Here is an 18,440-nt window from a genome sequence, read left to right as displayed (position 1 = left end):
GGAAATCTTCAAGAACTACTGTCAGAAAACGTGAGTCCCAGTTTCTTCTGCTAGTTCTACGTTGATTTCAAACCGGTGTAGCAAATGTTTTTTTTCATTTCTTGTCAGTACATTTATATTTGAGATGTCACTAAGCACTGTGAACGCTATAGTCCCCTCTTTATAAGACAGCACAACCTAGATTATATATTTTATGCAACTGATTTATTTCTTCCAAAAAAGTACAAGAACTTATTTGAATATGCTGCACTCAGTTCAGGATTGCTTGAATCATTGCTCTGCCAAGGAACATGACGGAGTTAGCAGCATTTTTTTTTTAAATGGATTTAGATGAAATTTTCTGAAGCAATTGATTAGATTTTGGTAGATAGTCTGGATCCACACATTTGATAAGGATTTCTGTGTCATTGCAAGATGGCGACAATGTGTTGCTGTAGCCATGACAACAAGTGAACGCTACATCAGCAGGCGATCATATGATTGCATACTTGGTACAATTCAGCCACTGCAGACTTATTGGGACTTATCTGTCGGAAATGGTACAAGGAACAATTGATTAAATTGTGGGGGTGTTTCTGAGTCCCATCAATTCCCACCACCTACTGTATTTAGATTACACGATTTAGTATCCGTGCATAACGTACACATGCGTAACACACGCCTGTGCTCAGAGCGAGGTTATTTTGTTTGTGGGTACATCTATATTAAATGGCCACATTCTGTGTTGCCATAATTTCTGATCTTCAATAACTAATAAACAAATGCTGCATTTATAGAAAATATGCTGCATTTCTGACAATGCCATAGAGGAGATTGAACAGCCTTGGTGGAGTACAGTGCTCTCTGATTGTTTTTCTAGTTATATATTTCACCATCATCTAACCACTTTTTATTTTATTGTATTTTAGGATACATTTCATGATTTGTTGGTGTAATTCATAGTATTTTTTTATATTGTACATTCTTTAAAAACCAGGGTTGCAAAGACTCTCCACTGAAGTAGTACCAGCATTTAATCAGAATCTTTAACATTTCTTGAATCTTCTTGAAGGGCTACATGACCATATCAAGAATTCTTTTCATTTGAAGAACCCTTCTTGGAAATGTGTTTTCAAAAGATGAAAGAACACAAAACTGACAAAAAAAGGAAAACCTGTATTATTTTATAAAAGCCTCTAGGGGCTTGTCAAACATCGTATTCATCTGTGTGTGTTGTGTGTCTCCTTTTCTTTGAGGTGGGAGGGATGAGCAGGAGGGTCTTGCAGCCGTCAGAAGGATCTGTGAACAGTACAAAGAGGCCAAAGGTAACGTTGCAAACATATTAAACACACATACACAGACACAAATGCTCCTGCACAAGTGTACTTGTTTTAGCATGTCAGTGTTTGAAGATAAAGGGCAGAGCTGCAGCGGTCTGTCCCTCCGGCTTGTTTTAACAGTCTTTACCAAGCACACACATATAATTGCACACTTGCCGGTATACAGACACACACATATTGAGCTTCCTCGCTGGATATTCAATGTCAGGAGTGTTGTTGATGCACTATGAGAGCAGGATATATAAAAAAGATCTATGAGAAGATAAAGAAGCGGAAGATTAAAAAAAAAAAAACCTAGACAAAGCTGACACCGCTTGATAGGCAGGGCACACCTTGGTCAAGTTGACAGTCCATCATAGACAACATTCATGGTCACTTGTGCAACACAATTTAACCCACATGCTTGTGTTTTGGACTGTGGGAGGAAGCCGATGCACCTGAAGGGAACAAACTCTACACAGACACTCCACGGCTGGCCAGCAGGTTCAAACCCACAACCCCTTTAAATGGAATTAGGAGAGGGACAGAGGAAAACATGACAAATGGATGAAAACAAGAAAATAAGGTGGGGATAAATAAAGAGGAGGTGGGAAAAAATGGAGGCACAGAGGAGGTGATGGGGAGGAGAGGGGACAAATGATGGCAGAGATTTACCACTCCATCGACGAAAGCTTACAGTGTTCTGTGTAACTCCAGTGTTGAGAAATTGATTCGACTGACCTTCACAGCACCATAAATTCCATCATAGTGTCATGACTAAAAAGCCTCATAAGTTATTCTTTTCTGTGCTAAATGGCCTTGAGTTTTTAGCACCTTGTAAGGTGCGTCAGTTTCTGTTTACCTCGGGGAATGTTCAGAGATTTGTGCTCATGCGGATTCAGATTTAAGCGACTGGCAGTTTAATGAGATTTAGGTTCTTGTCTCTCATGTTTTTATGTTTAGAAATATATGTTTTGTCCACAGTTGCATTTATGCAAATTCTCGCTTTATTTTTCTTTCATTTTAAACAATAATTTTGATGATTTAAAAAAGAAAAATCTTAATATCAATTAATCCTTTCTAAAAAAAAAGCCCACACAAACATTGTGTTGATCTTCCTAAAAGGTATTGTCTGAGGTTCCAATACCTGACTACTTATTGTCGAAAGCTATTAAAGTCACATCCGTTCAGCCATACAAATGCACTGGATGTTTTTTTCATTAAAAAAAAAAAGAAAAATATACATCCTGTAGCTTATTAATATACGGCAAACAAACAGAAAAATAGAAGTGATCTACAGAGATTTAAAAGGCACCCAGTGGCACTGTAGAGCTGGCTATGTCAGAAATCACTGTATGTAAAGTAGAATATGTAAATTACATGCTCAGTGCAACATACAGAGATGCAGCTTCAACAAAACAAACTGCCTCTTACTTACAACATTGAGTAATAGCTACTTTCCCCATTTACAAATAATCAAGCATGTGCACACTGCAGCGGTTTAGAAAACTCAATGGCACAACACTATGATAGCTTCATTACTGACATTTTCAGTGTTTAAAAATGAAGCAGCTAACAGGTCACTAGTAAAACTGGTGTTTGAAGGTGTATTTGTATTCAACGCTCATCTTTGCATTCCTGAAACTCTTCATTTTTATCCCATACCATCTTGGAGAGACATCTGTCAGCCCTGGCTAGCAGTAAGAAACAGCAGCTGGTTGCAATGATAATGTCAACACAGACCGCACAAAGTTATCTCTACAGGTGGTGAGAAATGAGCAGTGTGAGTCTGAATGAGACAACAGATAGCATGGACTGAAACAAAACACTCCCCTTTAACACAAGTAACATTAACATAAAAGTAGTGAATGAAATATCTACTGTCTAACTCCTGCATGGTGTGGCTATTTGTAGTATGGTCATAATGTTATGCCTGATTGGTATATATGTATATTTGTGTGTATATAAGCATAGCAATAATACATTTTCATTTCAAAGGCGCCAGACTTGGCTCCTATACCTCCTGAATTCATGCAAGAGTCGTGATCACTGAACCTGACAAATGTTTGATAAATTGCCTGTGCCCTTTCTCACCCCTAAATAGGTGTTTATTCCTCCAGTTTCAGAGCAAAATGAGCTGATAAATATTTTACACCCTTATGCAATTTGTGCACAAAAAGTCCTCCACTTGTTGATTGTCTTTTAAGCTCCCAGTGATTCTGATTCTCATGGATGCCAGTGTTGAGCTCCTGTACAGTCAGTGCTGGGTTTGCCTTGACAGGAGGCAGTAAACTTAAACCAAAATAACTAATCACGCATAAAAGTTGTTTATATTATCTCCCTTCTACATTACTTGCACAGCGACTAGTTATTGTAATTTGTTATTTCCGTAATTTGGTTTTGGTGTTCATTTTCTCCTCCAAAACATACTGACTTCTTCTGTTGTAATTGGAAATTGTTTTATCACAAGACGAAGGATTTCATTTCATTAACTGAAGCTGCAAATTTTGCTCTGCTTAATTAGAAAGTGAACAAAATAAAGACTCTGTAATTACAGATGACTTCCTTGACTTGTGTGAATGTTTTGTTCACAAAATGAGTTGCTGCACAAAGTCAAAGAGAAGTTTTAGTTGGAAATTTCATGAGACAACATATGTTTACAGTGAAGTGACAGAGTCCTCCATTGGCAGTAGTACAGGAATCAGGTAACCTTGTTATAGGGCAGCTTATTCGGTGAAGGTCAGAAAACATTCAACTTCAATGCGAAGGATTTCCCTTTCCACGTGTTACACCAGAAAAAAGATTTATTTTTCAACTGTGATTTGCAACAATGTTTGTAGGCACAGGCAAATTATGTTGTCCTCTTGATTGGGACATCAGATCAGAAAACATTGGTATTTGTTGTTGTGGAGGACATGGACAAACATATTTTAAGGACCAAAGCTAACATTAGAGTTGTTTATCTGAATACACGTCTAGTGAATAAAACTGCAATCATCAGATATTAGCACACCTTCTCTGACTGAATATTTTAATATGTTATAAGTTTCTTATTAGTGACTATAGATTATTTACATTATTAAATGTAGTGTTGCCAATTGACAAGCAAGCACTGCCTTATCTTGCTTGGCCTTGCCGTGGAGAGCAGCAGAAGGCTGGCTCACTGGGTCCCTGCTTGTGTGTAAATGGCTGTCAGGTACAGAGACAGCGGCCATGTAGCTGGTGTCATTGAAGTCGATTTCCCTGGATGGGGCCGTGGTGGAATTGATTACTTCTTTTGTAATTGGCAGGCACTGAGGCATAGGGGACAAGGGGGTGTCTGTAGCCAGATGCTTGTGCACTGAATGACAATGTGTTGATATGTGTGTATTTGAGTGTGTTTGAATGAGACAGTAATGGATTCTCATTAGTATGTGAGGCAGGAGCTTTAAACATCTCTGTCCAAATGCCCTTTGGCATCCTTCCCAGTGTGTGTACATTTGTCTGTTATGAGAAATGGGAGAGAGCTCATAATATACACGTCGGCTACAGAGATGGTTCTTAAACCGAGGACTTGGGTGGACAATTGTAGAGGTCCCTTGGGGGATTTCTAGGTGCCACCAGTGACAAAGAATTTCATTTTGCTAAAAAGTAATGTATTTTATAAAATAGAAAAGAAGGAACTTTATTGGAGCCACTTTGAACACTTACAGGAAATTTATGTTTCATCATTTTTCAATCTGAATCTTATTGTCACAGTTTAAACTGCAATTTAGCATAGCATTTGTCTTTAGGTTAAACCTGATGTAACCACTGAAATTATTCCTTTGATTAGTTGTGGGAGCTAACTGCATAAGGATCTACATGATCAGCCGCAACATTAAAACCCCCTGCCTATATGGTGTATGTTCTCCTCAGACAGGGGACCTCTGGTGGTCTCATGTGGTGTCTGACACTAGGATGTTGGCACTGGTACTGCGTCTGTGGATCAGGCCTGTTCCGGGGCATCCCATGTATGCGTAATTGGATTGGGAACTGGGGAGTTTGGAGGTCAGGTCAAAATTTAAGGCTCATCGTTGTTTTCCTGGAGCCATTCCTGAGCAGGTTTTGTGGTGTGGTGGATGGTAGGTGTGATAGTGACACCCACATGAATGCCAGGACGCAAGGTTTTCTACAAGAAAGAAAAACATTGCAATGTGACAAGACAATCGATGTCAAACACTTTATTTGTCCTTGGTTTTAATATTGTGGCTGATCATTTTGAGAATGCTTATTCACTCTCTTGCTGAGATTTAGATGAAATTATCAGTACCACTTTTATATCTGTCCTTTTGAATATAAATGGACTGCTAGTAGCCAGTCACCTTAACTCTGTCATGTTATCACCATGGCAGGAATCAGACAGCAGGAATCCAGGAAGTCTTCTCTTGGCTATGAAATTATCCCTCACATAACTCCATGTGAAACGGCCACTTGTGTTAATTAGAAAGATTTAGAAGCTCTGCTGGGAAGATTTTGTTGCCTTTGGATGGAGGACCGCTCACTTTTTTAGTGTTTTTATTTTTTAAATCTAAATCTTACCAGAAAAATACTCAACTATTGCTTTAAGTTGTTTTAACGAGTTTATTTGATCTAGAACGTAACCTTGAACATATAAGCGATGCTGATGTATTTAAGGTAAAGGACACAAGTCTAGAATTTATTTCCTCCATATATGTACATAATTATACGATATAAGGGATTGTCTACCTTTTTCAGTATGTTTATCTCTTGGAGGGAAGGAATTCCTAACTGTTAGACTACAGAACAGTTTATTTTTGGTACATGAATGCTTTTACCTCATTTTTTTCATTTGCAATTACAAAAGCCTACCTGGAACATCTGAGATATGTATACCAGCCAAATTTCATGGCATCAGAAGTGACGCACTGAATGAGACGCCTGCTGGTAGTAATATCCTTGGTGTTCGGTGACAGGAGAAGTCATGTCGCTGCTCTTCTGATTTACCAGTAAAGCCACTTGAAGCTGTAGCAGCCGGGGCAGGAGGATCAGGCTCCCAGTCAGTGCTCAAATCAGAGGTATGAGCTGAAGTGCTGTCTCGGAGCAGTGGTGTGAGAGGTGGCTGTTTCTCTGCAGACAGGGTGTTCGTGTGGAGGAAAAAGCAACAGTTTCCTTTCTTTCTTTCTTTCTTTCAAGTGTATTTGAAAAAGGACAGCATGCAGTTACATTAAAAAGATGGCTGCACCAGATTTAGCATCATGCTAATTTCCATCTGTAGTCCTTGGTCCATATAAAACAAACATTCCTTATTTAAAACAATACATATAAAACACATTACATTTACATTACATTATAAGTTGCTTCTGCTCAAAGCATAGCCTCATAAAGTTCAGCATCAGCTGGTCATCTGAGTTTTCTCCGGCGTACCTTTTGGTTTTTATAATTTTCGAGCCACCAAATGTTGTTTTATAAGGTACCTTGCGTGCTTTTTCTGAACTTTTTTGCCAGGTGTATTCCTGGCATTGCTGTTGGAAAAGTATTTGGAATCAAATGCATGCTGGGTGTGTGTTACCAAATTGCACTACAGCTTGGTTCGTTTCATGGCTTTGCTTGCAAGCAACTGTAGATAGCTCACATATTATGATTGTTGCTCTCAACAAAGCCAAACTCAGTATACCTATTGTCATAATTTGTTAATTTTGCTAATTTGGGCTTTGTGTCATGTGATGACGATAGCTTTGAATTGAATATTTTTGTACATTGCTTGCAAGTTAACGGTTGCCTAATCAACTGGTATTAATTTATTGACATCAGTCACAGTAATATATCAGAATTTCCTTGGGCTTCCAGCTAGTGTAATGGAGTAAGTACAACAGCATAATGAAAGAGGTGTTTATATGTAAAAATAACATTTGTATGGGCCAGTGCAGTTTTTACATTATTAATTGATTTCCTAAAATTATTTTACAGACCCACTTGACAAAGTGTCTTTGATCCCTGGGCGTCAGTCTACCAAACTTGTAGTTCCTATGTATTTGGAATATTGAATTATTTTCACTATATGTGTGGTATTTTAGATATTTTCATGTTGTGCAATTCTGGGTGGATGTGTATATGATAGACTGTGTCTATTTTTATATGTAAATGCGTGAAGGTTCATTTGATTAGTGGTTTGGTCCATTACGTGTCATGTTGCAGCACATTGCCTGATCTAAAAAAGGTATTGTCCCTAGAAAACCTGGAGTACAATCCTGTGGAATTATGCTAATGACTTTAGACTGGGCGCTAGTCAATGATGCTTAGAGCGTTTTGCTTTAAATTACGAACATGCGCACGCACACACGCATGCACATAGAGGGTATTTCTGTATATTTGCCACAGGCAGTGCTGTCTGTCCACTAACTTTAGTCACGGTGCACTTGAAAGTAACACATTGTGCCTCAAACCATAGGCCTAGATTAACAGTGTGAAGCAAGGCAACCTGTGTGTCCATGTGTGTGTGTCTGCTTAACATATAATAAAAGTTATCACAGTTTAGGTAACCCAGCTGCTCCCTTCTTACAAAAAAGTTATTTTACTTGAACTCTTTGACTCCAAACACAGTTTAAATGGTTTGTGCTTCAGTGATGTTTGTGTGATCATGAGCGTAGCAGTGAGCGCATTAGTGGCAAGCTGTGTATTGTCAAGTGATGTTGTTCCAACGTGTGTTTTGGGGTTTTATTTGTGCTATTTCTGTGTTATTTTTATAAGACAACATTACAATATTCACACATTTGGATTTATAGCTGTCTTGACTTGGAGACTATCATCCATTAACACTACAAGCAGGAGTTGAGTGGGGCTTCAGCCAGCCTCCTCTCTCAGCTGAATGAAAATGTCTGTGGAGAAGCTAAGACTGGCACGCTGCCCAGACCGAAAATTCTTGGATTTCACTGTGTTGTTTATCAGACAGCTCAAAGTGAAACTATTTATATTTCTTTGTCTGGGTCTCATAAGAGGTGGTTTCAGAGGGGACAGTTCATTCATCCTTGTGTGTTTTTACTCTTTATGCAGACAGTATTGTTGACTGGTAGAGTGAGTGAGAAAAGGGAATGTGTGACTTAATAAACAATAATATAACTCGGGTCAGAATGCATTTCAGAATCAAACCTTTCATGCCGAGGTACTTACTGTCACCTTTAAAGCATGTGAGTAATGCAAGATCTCTAGCCTGTTGGCAAGCAGAAGAGAAATTTAATGTGTTTACCAGCGATGCATTTTAATATCAGATTTAGGTGTAATCCAGCTTAATCATATCCACTGTAGTCACAATCGGGACACAAGATGCATATTAATGCCAGGTGGAAAGAGGGGATTTGTGGTAAGAGAAGCAAGCAATCCTTCCGTCATTTTTTTCCCACTATTGCTCTTTTAAAAATGTTTTACGAGGAAACACCAAATAGAGCAAAAGAATATGCTATAGAAGGAAGGCCAGAACCTGAACCCTTATACTGTGTGTTATGACTGATGAGGCATGGGCATTAGCTCACTTATTGTACATATTAATTAATTGCTATTCAGGATGTAGACTGTGCTTGTAGTTGTTCAGATATTCCAGGCAGGGCCATGCTGAAAGTGTAGCTCTGCAGCAGAGCATGTACGAGTGAATTTTTAATGGACATTTCTGCTGCAGAAGCCTAGATAGGGGGAAAAAAATACTGTTCATTTGTATCTCTAGAAATTCTAATCATGAGAGGAACAAGCTAGTTGAAACAGGATTACTGTAGGGGGGGGAAAAATCACTCTTCATTCTAAATATTTTGTGATAAAGCAGTCTGACATTATTTATGTAGAACAAGGGCACAAGATGTTCCAGTTCACTTTCTGAATTGTTATTGCAGTATTTAGCACACATAGATTTAAATGAGCAAATGTTCGCTGACTTTCCATTGCTTTAAAGGATAAAAGTTCATATAGTGCACACACTATAAAAATACAGAATGAGTTTAGTGAAATTGTGTCCACTTGTCTTAACTGAACAAACAGTACTAGTCTCATGTGTGTAGTTTATTTGGCTAAAGTTAAGAGAGCTAACTATAGTTTACACTGGTGTGGCAGTAAACCGTTTTTTATCACTGTTAGTGTTCAAACTTTCAGACGCAGTTCTGTAGCATTTTATTGAAGGCTTTTTTCATCCACGTAGGACACTACTGGTTGAGAAACAAAGTCAGGACCGTTTGTAGCAGACCGCGTAAAAAAGGGGAAAATGAAGGTGATGGTTCAGACGCTCTGGAGCAAAGCTAGAAATCGCCATTCTTCCATGAAACCATCCTTTGACTTCTGCTCCCCTCAAGACTTCACAATTCATAAATGTGACATAGGGCATTCAAGTGTCTGTGCAAGTAGCAACAAAAGCACACTCCCAAGAGTCTGTTGTTTTCTAGGAAATAGAAGTGGAGAGAAGTGGTATAGACAAACAATCACAAAAGTGCTCTTTGTTTGTAGATACAGCATGTTAACAAATATCTTCATCTTTTTTCCTGAAATAAGTCTTTCTAACTGCAAACATTTGAAATATTATAGCAGGAAAAGTACAGGGGTATATAATATAATGACAGCTGTATTTAATTTTGATTAAATGTGTGTTTTTCCTGCAGTGAGATGGGAGAATTTCTAAAAGTCCTATTTTACATTATTTTCTGTGAATTGTTTTGGTTTTCTCACCTTGAACGGTTCACACTGAGTCTGAGATTTAATGTATTCTATCAAATCTAACGTCAGTATAAAAAGTACTTGTCAAACCCATGTTTCTTTGAGACTTTTATGTAGCAGTTTTTGTGCACTGACTTTTGTAAGACTTGCATTGAGTGCTTTTCCACTCACCCCCATGTTTTTATTTGACAAGGGTCAACCGCAACTTCATAATGAGACAGTTTTCAAAACTTTTTGACCATCTCACTGTGTGGCCAGATCTTTTGTCAATTTAGATAACTGTGGCCCGCCCTGTTTGGCTGGTGACCCCTCACAGAGAAGAAGTATCTAATTGGGACTTCTCAGCGCAGGTTTTAGAGGTCTATAAAGTTATTAGCAGTTCCAGTGGAGTGCCTCTTTAAAACTTTTTACTCTTTCTTTCATATAACAATATATTTCGGAAATGCATTAGATACAGTTAGGTCCATAAATATTTGGACAGAGACAAAGTTTTTCTAATTTTGGTACTGTACACTACCGCAATGAATTTGTAATGACACAGTTCAGATGCAGTTCAAGTGCAGACTTTCAGCTTTAATTCAGCGGTTGAACAAAAAGATTGCTTAAAAATGTGAGGAACTAAAGCAGTTTTTAAACACAATCCCTTCATTTCAGGGGCTCAAAAGTAATTGGACAAAGTAAATAACTGAAAAGAAAATGTTCATTTCTAATACTTGGTTGAAAACCCTTTGCTGGCAATGATTGCTTGAAGTCTTGAACTCATGGACATCACCAGACACTGGGTTTCCTCCATTTGAATGCTCTGCCAGGCCTTTACTGCAGCAGCTTTCAGTTGCTGTTTGTTTGTGGGCCTTTCTGCCCTAAGTTTAGTCTTTAACAAGTGAAATGCATGCTCAATTGAGTTGAGATCAGGTGACTGACTTGGCCATTCAAGAATATTCCACTACTTTGCTTTAATAAACTCCTGGGTTGCTTTTGCTGTATGTTTTGGGCAGGCGTAAACTAACCGTGACGTCACCCGTTGGTTTCAACGGCGAGAAAATGAAGCCCGGATTTTGCTCCTTCCTGGTCGCCGTTTTGGATTTTTTTGGAGCCAGTGACGTAAAAAGCATCATCAAACAGACTGGACCGGAGAGCAACTAGGGGCAGGATTGGCTGAGGACTCTCTTATCCCGCCCACGTTTTACCGCAGAGGCTTCTGTTGCTGTCTATCAAGTATAGCCACGCCCCCTGGCTCCGCCAACTTTAACGATTTATTTAAGATTCAGTATTGATTTATTTTAAGATCGGCCACCTGATCTCTCATTTTGACCATGAAAACTAACGGGAAAAAATCCTGAGCTGTAGAACATCAGTCTATCAAATTTTATTTTTTCCAAAAATGAATTGGGGTCTATGGAGAAAAAGCTTTTTGGAGCCAGCCCTAGCGGACGGTGTGATATTGCAAGTTTTTGACACTTCCGGGTTGGCTTCAATTCTGGAGCCAGATGCTACGTCCATTATATATACAGTCTATGGTTTTGGGTCATTGTCCTTCTGTATTATGAAACGCCACCCAATCAATTTGGCTGCATTTGACTGGATCTGAGCAGACAGTATGTCTCTGAACACCGCAGAATTCATCCGCCTGCTTCTGTCCTGTGTCACATCATCAATAAACACTAGTGACCCAGTGCCACTGGCAGCCATGCACGCCCCAGCCATCACACTGCCTCCCCCATGTTTTACAGAGAATATAGTGTGCTTTGGATCATGAGCTATTCCAAGCTTTCGCCATACTTTTTTTCTTGCCATCATTCTGGTGGAGATTGATCTTGGTTTCATCTGTCCAAAGAATGTTCTTCCAGAACGATTCTGGCTTTTTTAGATGTTTCTCAGCAAAGTCCAATCTAGCCTTTCTATTCTTGAGGCTTATGAGTGGCTTGCACCTTGCAGTGAACCCTCTGTATTTACTTTTGTGCAGTCTTCTCTTTATGGTAGACTTGGATATTGATACGCCTACCTCCTGGAGAGTGTTGTTCACTTCACTGGCTGCTGGAAAGGGGTTTCTCTTCACCATGGAAATGATTCTGCGATCATCCACCACTGTTGTCTTCTGTGGACGTCCAGGTCTTTTTGCGTTGCTGAGTTCACCAGTGCTTTCTTTCTTTCTCAGGATGTACCAAACTGTAGATTTTGCCACTCCTAATATTGTAGCAATTTCTCTGATGTTTTTTTTCGGTTTTCGCAGCCTAAGGATGGTTTGTTTCACCTGCATGGAGAGCTCTTTGACCGCATGTTGTCTTCAGCAAAATCTTCCGACTGCAAGCACCACACCTCAGATGAACTCCAGGCCTTATATCTGCTTAATTGATAATGATATAACGAAGGAATTGCCCACACCTGCCCATGAAATAGCCTTTTGGTCAATTGTCCAATTACTTTTGGTCCCTTTAAAAAGAGGGTGGCCCATGTTAAAGAGCTGAAACTCCTAAACCCTTCATCCAATTTAGATGTGGATACCCTCAAATGAAAGCTGACAGTCTGCACTTTATGTCCATGTCCATTATATCACTATAATTGGTGTATGTTTCAGTAAACAGGTAAAAAAAAAAACTTGTCAGTGTCCAAATATATATTAACCTAACTGTATTTAAGGGAAATATAATGTATTTTCCATTCTCACCCATTATTCCTCCATGAACCTTTCAGATGTATCATGTTTCCTAGTTTGGAACCCACTCCTGGAGAGTATAGTGCCGTTGTACAGGGTACATAAATAGTAGTAACATTGATTTTAGAACTTTTTAAATAGAAATTAAAAGCCTGCTATGAAACACACTGTAGATTTATAAACTATGATTAGGTTTTTAAGCAAGATTTTAATTCATCCAAGAGAGAACAGTAGAAAAAAGGAAATAATATCAAAGTTTGCAATGGAAAATTACATAAAAAAGACAGATGAAACAGTTAAATTATGCAAATTTGTGAAATGTGGCCACAAAGTGTTGATTATTTGCATTAAATAAATACTCTTCCAAAGTACAAACACCAAATCGTCAACTTGCATATCCTTTCCTTGTTTTTTAAACTTTTTTTTGACCACTACTCGTGCAACGCTTCTTCTCACTTTCGTAATACACTAATTCAAAACGTATGGGGGAAAAAAAAAACAGTAATTTAAGTTAAAGTTAATTTGCAGCCCTTGCACATTTCTTCCATCCAATTGGAAAAGTCAAAGTGAGACTATGAATGGATTCAGTGATGTGTTTCCAGAGGCATTTCCTTTTGTCAGCTGCAAGAAAGAAAATCACAAACACCGTGTTCAGCAGCTGAGTCCAGGAGGCTGAGCTTTATAGAAGATCCCAGGGTCTGGGCCCACGCCTGATCGATGGCATTTCACTCTCAGTGGGCTTTCTAGATACGACTGGCTTTTCTGAAAGGGCTCACCCTCAAAGGGACCTATTCAAGAGTGCAGGAGAGGGCTGACAGGCATGACACACAGGCACATACTCACATGTCCCTGTGCATGTGTTTTCAGCCTAATGCACACACATGAACAGTCCGAATGTACCTACACACCAACTGTGACATGTTTGTGCTTCCGGTCATTCACATGTACACACTTAATCCCACTGGATCTTTATTTGCCTTTCTTTCCCCTCACACACATACACACACACACACAGGCAGCAGGAGGTGAGTAGCATGGCTTGGAGATAAGGCTGCTATCAGACCTTCATCAGGGACAGCTGCACTCTCATCCGTCTCAGCAGCCTTTTTCTCTATCTGTTCCATCAACTCTCCTTCCTCTGCTCCCTCCCAATCCTCCCACTGTCTTTGTCCATTATATTTGACCCTCTACACACTTACAGGACCTATAGGAAGGGAAAAAATGTGATTAATACATTATCTTGGTGTTGAAAAGACATTGTCTCCGTTTAAAATGGGGGTGTACTTGTATGACAGCAGCTGATAATCTAAAAAAGATTTGTTAAATACTAATAAAGTCATTCAAAACCGTGCAGGATCCAAGATATTTACATATTCAGGCAGGGCTCATGATCAATTTGCCTTGTAGTTTAAGGTTTGATTTGGATTAAGGCTTATAATATGACAGTGCTGTTTAAAAAAAAATAATAATAAAAAATAAAAGCAAGGACCAACCAAGTGCATAATCCTGAGGCTTCATGCAGCTTGAAGCAAACTTGTCAGAACAGATGACCTCCTAGTTCCCCATTTCAAATTCTCATTTTGATCATAGACTTAGTAAACTGTCTGTTACTGTGATATTCCTCTGCGACATTTCCAATATGAAAGCAGAAAAACTGAAGGAAAAACATACCATCGTTATATAGTACAATGTACAAACAACACTTTGTATTTTCTGTTTTTTTTACATTCATTTTATTTTTTTACTTGTTTTTTCCACCCTGCCAATCAAAAAAACAATGCAAAAACACGTGAACCGTTAAGAGGATCACATGTGATATCAAAACAAAATAGAAGACACAAATTATCATTTATATATGTGTTTCTTTGAACGAGTCTGAAGGGGAGCTTTAAATGTGTGCTTGATTGTTGTATTTATAATGTTGGTCTAACAGACTGAGGATAAAATTGTGCATCTCAGGCTGAAGTTCAGCATCCTTACCAGCTGATGATCCATGTAAAGGATGTGAAAAAATTGCTTGTATTGCAGTCCAGTGCCATCTTTAACTTATATGTAATATAAGCAATACTGAGTTAGATTTGCTTTTGTCGTCATCATCAGACAGATTAGAAGACCTAAGGCACCATGCGTTACAGTTACTGTTCCAAAGATGATGTTCGTCCTTCACAGGCAAAGATGATCTTGACTTCTTCATGACACATGAGGGATGGCATGTGTGTGGAGATGGCTGATTAGGCCAATCCTTGAACAGAAAAGTCTGTTGCAGTGGGGGCATGAGATGTGTGGGGCTGAACTATGCTGAGAGTTCAAAATGTCTTTTGTACTCTGCCATCTCTGCTCTTTGCTACTGATGCGTCTCTGCTCAGCGTCTGTCACACCAGTATTTACAGCGGATCGCCAGGCAGAGCAGTCCTCAGCTTTGTCCTCCCAGATAGCGTGGGGAATGTTGAATTGCTTGAGGGACACCTTCAGAGTGTCCTTGAAGCGCAGTTTTAGTTGGCCAAGTGATTGCTTGCCTGTTGACAGCTCGACATAGAGGAGTTTCTTGGCGAGGTGACTGTTGTCCGTGCAGTGCTTGTGGCCAGCCCAGCAGAGCTAGGAGCGCATCAAGGTGGCATGGATGCTGTCCGGCCCAGCTCACTGGAGCACCTTGGTGTCTGGAACTTTGTACTGCCATTTGACACGGAGCAGGGCCCTGAGACATCTCATGTGGAAGGCATTGAGTTGTTTGGCATGACTGCTGTACGCTGTCCATGTCTCACAGGCATACAGCAGGGATGGTAGAAGCACTGCTCTGTACACCTAGAGTTTGATGACAAGGCTCAGTCTTCTGCAGTTCCAGACCTTGTTCTTCAGTCTGCCGAAGGCAGCGCTGGCTCTGACGATTCTGTATGCAACATCCTCGTCAATGGTGACGGAACGTGACAGATTACTGCCAAGGTAGACAAACTTGTCTGCTTCTGCTAGCCTCTCACTGTTGACAGTGATGTGGGGCTCGACGTAGTGAGCTTCTGAGACAGGCAGGTGCAGGATTATGGTCTTCTTGGTAGAGATCAGGAGACCAAAGTTATTGTAGGCTTGGGAGAAGAGGTCCATACTTTCCTGTATATCAGACTGTGTGGTGGCATTTAACACACAGTCGTCTCGGGCCACGTCGTCGTGCACCTTTATCTTTGCTTGCAATCTCCACGGGTTTAATAGTTTGCCATCAGTACTGTTCTAGAAGCTGACACCGATCTCACTGTCACGGAAGGTGTCTGTCAACATGGCAGAAAACATCATACTGAACAGGGTTGGGGCCAGCATGCAGCCCTGCTTAACTCTGTTTGTTACGGGGAAAGGCTGGGAGAACATTCTGTCATCCTGCACTCTGGCGTTCATGCCGTCGTGAAACTGCTAGACCATCACGATGAACTTGGTAAGACATCCAAACTTGGCCATGATCCTTCACAACCCCTCACGGCAGACAGTGTCAAAGGCTTTCTTGCTCTGATGACACCAGCTGCTGGGCATTGATCTCTTACCTGTATCTTATCATACATTAGACCTGATATAACAGTGTTTTAAGCTTTGTTGGAGCTCAGGGAGAAGTATTAGGTTTGGTATAATTTGTTGGAGCCACAGAGGCATAATGCTGTCACTACTGTAGTCTAAGGACCCACCAAGCTTGCTGTAAGAGATGATTAATACACTCTTTGATGTCTTACCGGCAAAATTGCTAGTAGGAATAATCCGTTTACAATGGTTCTGATGTGTGTGCCACTGTGTGTGTGTCCATTCCAGTGGAGTTCAAGAAATTGGACCTAGCGTCTTTGCAGTCTGTCCGTCATTTCGCCCAGAGTTTTAAAGAGCGGGACCTGCCTCTAAACATTCTGGTTAATAATGGTGAGTAGTTGGAAATGTCATGTTCTCGAAATGTGCAGGCAGTGTGCTGTATATGTGAAGCACTCAGTGGGAAAAGTGCAAATCCTCTACACAGCAGTGTAATTTAGATGCTGTCACCTGACTGAATTTAACAGGATTAAAAGCCTTAAACTCAGCCGCAAACCCGCTAAGGAATCTTATACACATAGATATGTTGAGCTCAAACACTCCTTCATTGAAACCAGCTGTCATGTTCCAGATGTGTCCAGTAGAACTTGAAAATGGATGTTAATTAACACTATTAGTGGTAAAAGATGGAGGATATTCTTGGTCTTGGTGTACTGTGAGCGGCTCACAAATGTGATCTGTCTTTTTTTAATGTGTTACGAGGAAATAATTGTGGTCTACAGAGGATTTTTGCTGCCTTTTTCTTAATAATATCCTGTGTATTGATGCAGCTGAACTGAAATAGAAGCAACATGTAGATGTCCCAAAAAGAACATACATCATGAACTAGGGACATATTAATTAATCTTTAGTATTTAATAGAATAGAATAGAATATCTTTTATTAGTCTCATAAACGGAAATTTGCAGTGTCACAGCAGCAAAATGACAGTAAGGAAAGCAAGAGAACATATCTGTAATTTAAGACATAAAATATATACACTATATATACAGTATAAATAAGGAAAAAATAAGAAAAACATTATATTCCTTCATATACTCTATTATTTTACATGTTTGTTTCTTCTATGTGTTACACCTAATCAGAATTGATATTTGTGCTAATTTATTATGCACATTATTTGGATAACAGTCACACTTCAAACACTAAAGTGTATTTTTGCATGCATGAATTGTTTCTGCTAATGTGTGTCAAGCGGGTGTAATGCTGGTTCCTGAGGGTCGCACTGAGGATGGATTTGAGCAGCACTTTGGTATAAACTACCTGGGCCACTTCCTGTTGACGTGGCTGCTCCTGGATACACTGAAGGATTCTGGGAAGTGTGGTCTTGTCTCCCGTGTGGTCAATGTCTCATCCTCAGCCCACCGCATCGGAGAGATCCGACTAAATGACCTAAATAGCTGGTATGTACAGACACACACAGATATTCAGGAATGTTTTCAGCAAATCAATAATGACAATGATACACAAAAACATAAGCAAACCTGCGCTGTGTGATAGCTCAGTGGTTAGCGCCTTACAGATAGAAGATCCCCGGTTCGCCTCCTGCACTGGGATCTTTCTGCATGGAGTTTGCATATTCTCCCTGTGCTTGTGTCGGTTTTCACCAGGTACTCTGGCTTCCTCTCACAATCCAAGACGTGCTGAGCTTAATTAGTGATTCTAAATTATCCATAGGTGTGAATGTGAGAGTGCTTGGTCGTCTGTATTTCTACTGGCGACCTGTCCAGGATGTCTCCCCACTTTCACCCAGAGTCAGCTGGAATAGACTCCAGCTTCTTGTGACCCTACAAAGGATGAAGCCCTGTATATAGGTAGTGAATGGATAAACAAACTGCTGGCGAGGGAAGAAAACAATCATTTCATGTAACAGCTTTGGGAAGGGGCAAGAAGAACAATGGCCATTAATTCTTACCCTTGTACTTATGTCTAAGGCTTGCTGTCATGTAGCCATTTGCTATTCTAAAAACGCTTAGCACTCACAGCCATATCTATTGATGCATTACTTTTTCGACCATTTACAAAAAGAACTCCATTGAAGAAACACGGCCTTACTCCTTTAGTGTGATTCATCTTTCCAAAGAACATTTCAGGCCCCGACTTATCACACTCACCTGCCTTCTCTGTTTTGCTGTCATCAACAAATTTCTCCATTTCTATTTCCGTTAGCTGGCAACTGTTGGTTCCAGCTGGCTCAATGTTGTCCTGACTCTGAGCACTGCTGTCAAAAAGTATTAGCAGCCTAAATATCCTCATCACATTGTTTT

The 18,440-nt window shown here is 39.8% G+C and overlaps 1 protein-coding gene across 3 annotated transcripts in view; it reads left to right on the top strand.

The window, feature by feature from the left end:
* LOC110960492 (dehydrogenase/reductase SDR family member on chromosome X) overlaps positions 1-18,440 on the top strand; it is a 51,598-nt gene that overhangs the window by 24,935 nt on the left and 8,223 nt on the right. For all 3 annotated transcript variants that reach the window (XM_022207743.2, XM_051958418.1, XM_051958417.1), the window contains 3 exons: positions 1,236-1,304; positions 16,405-16,506; positions 17,369-17,576. In XM_022207743.2, the coding sequence (XP_022063435.1) occupies positions 1,236-1,304; positions 16,405-16,506; positions 17,369-17,576 (379 nt within the window). The remainder of the gene's footprint in view (positions 1-1,235; positions 1,305-16,404; positions 16,507-17,368; positions 17,577-18,440) is intronic.

The sequence above is a fragment of the Acanthochromis polyacanthus genome, chromosome 14 (genome assembly GCF_021347895.1).
Source record: "Acanthochromis polyacanthus isolate Apoly-LR-REF ecotype Palm Island chromosome 14, KAUST_Apoly_ChrSc, whole genome shotgun sequence".
Taxonomy (NCBI): domain Eukaryota; kingdom Metazoa; phylum Chordata; class Actinopteri; family Pomacentridae; genus Acanthochromis; species Acanthochromis polyacanthus.
Note: the sequence above shows the minus strand (reverse complement) of the source record. Positions and strands in the feature narration are given on the sequence as shown.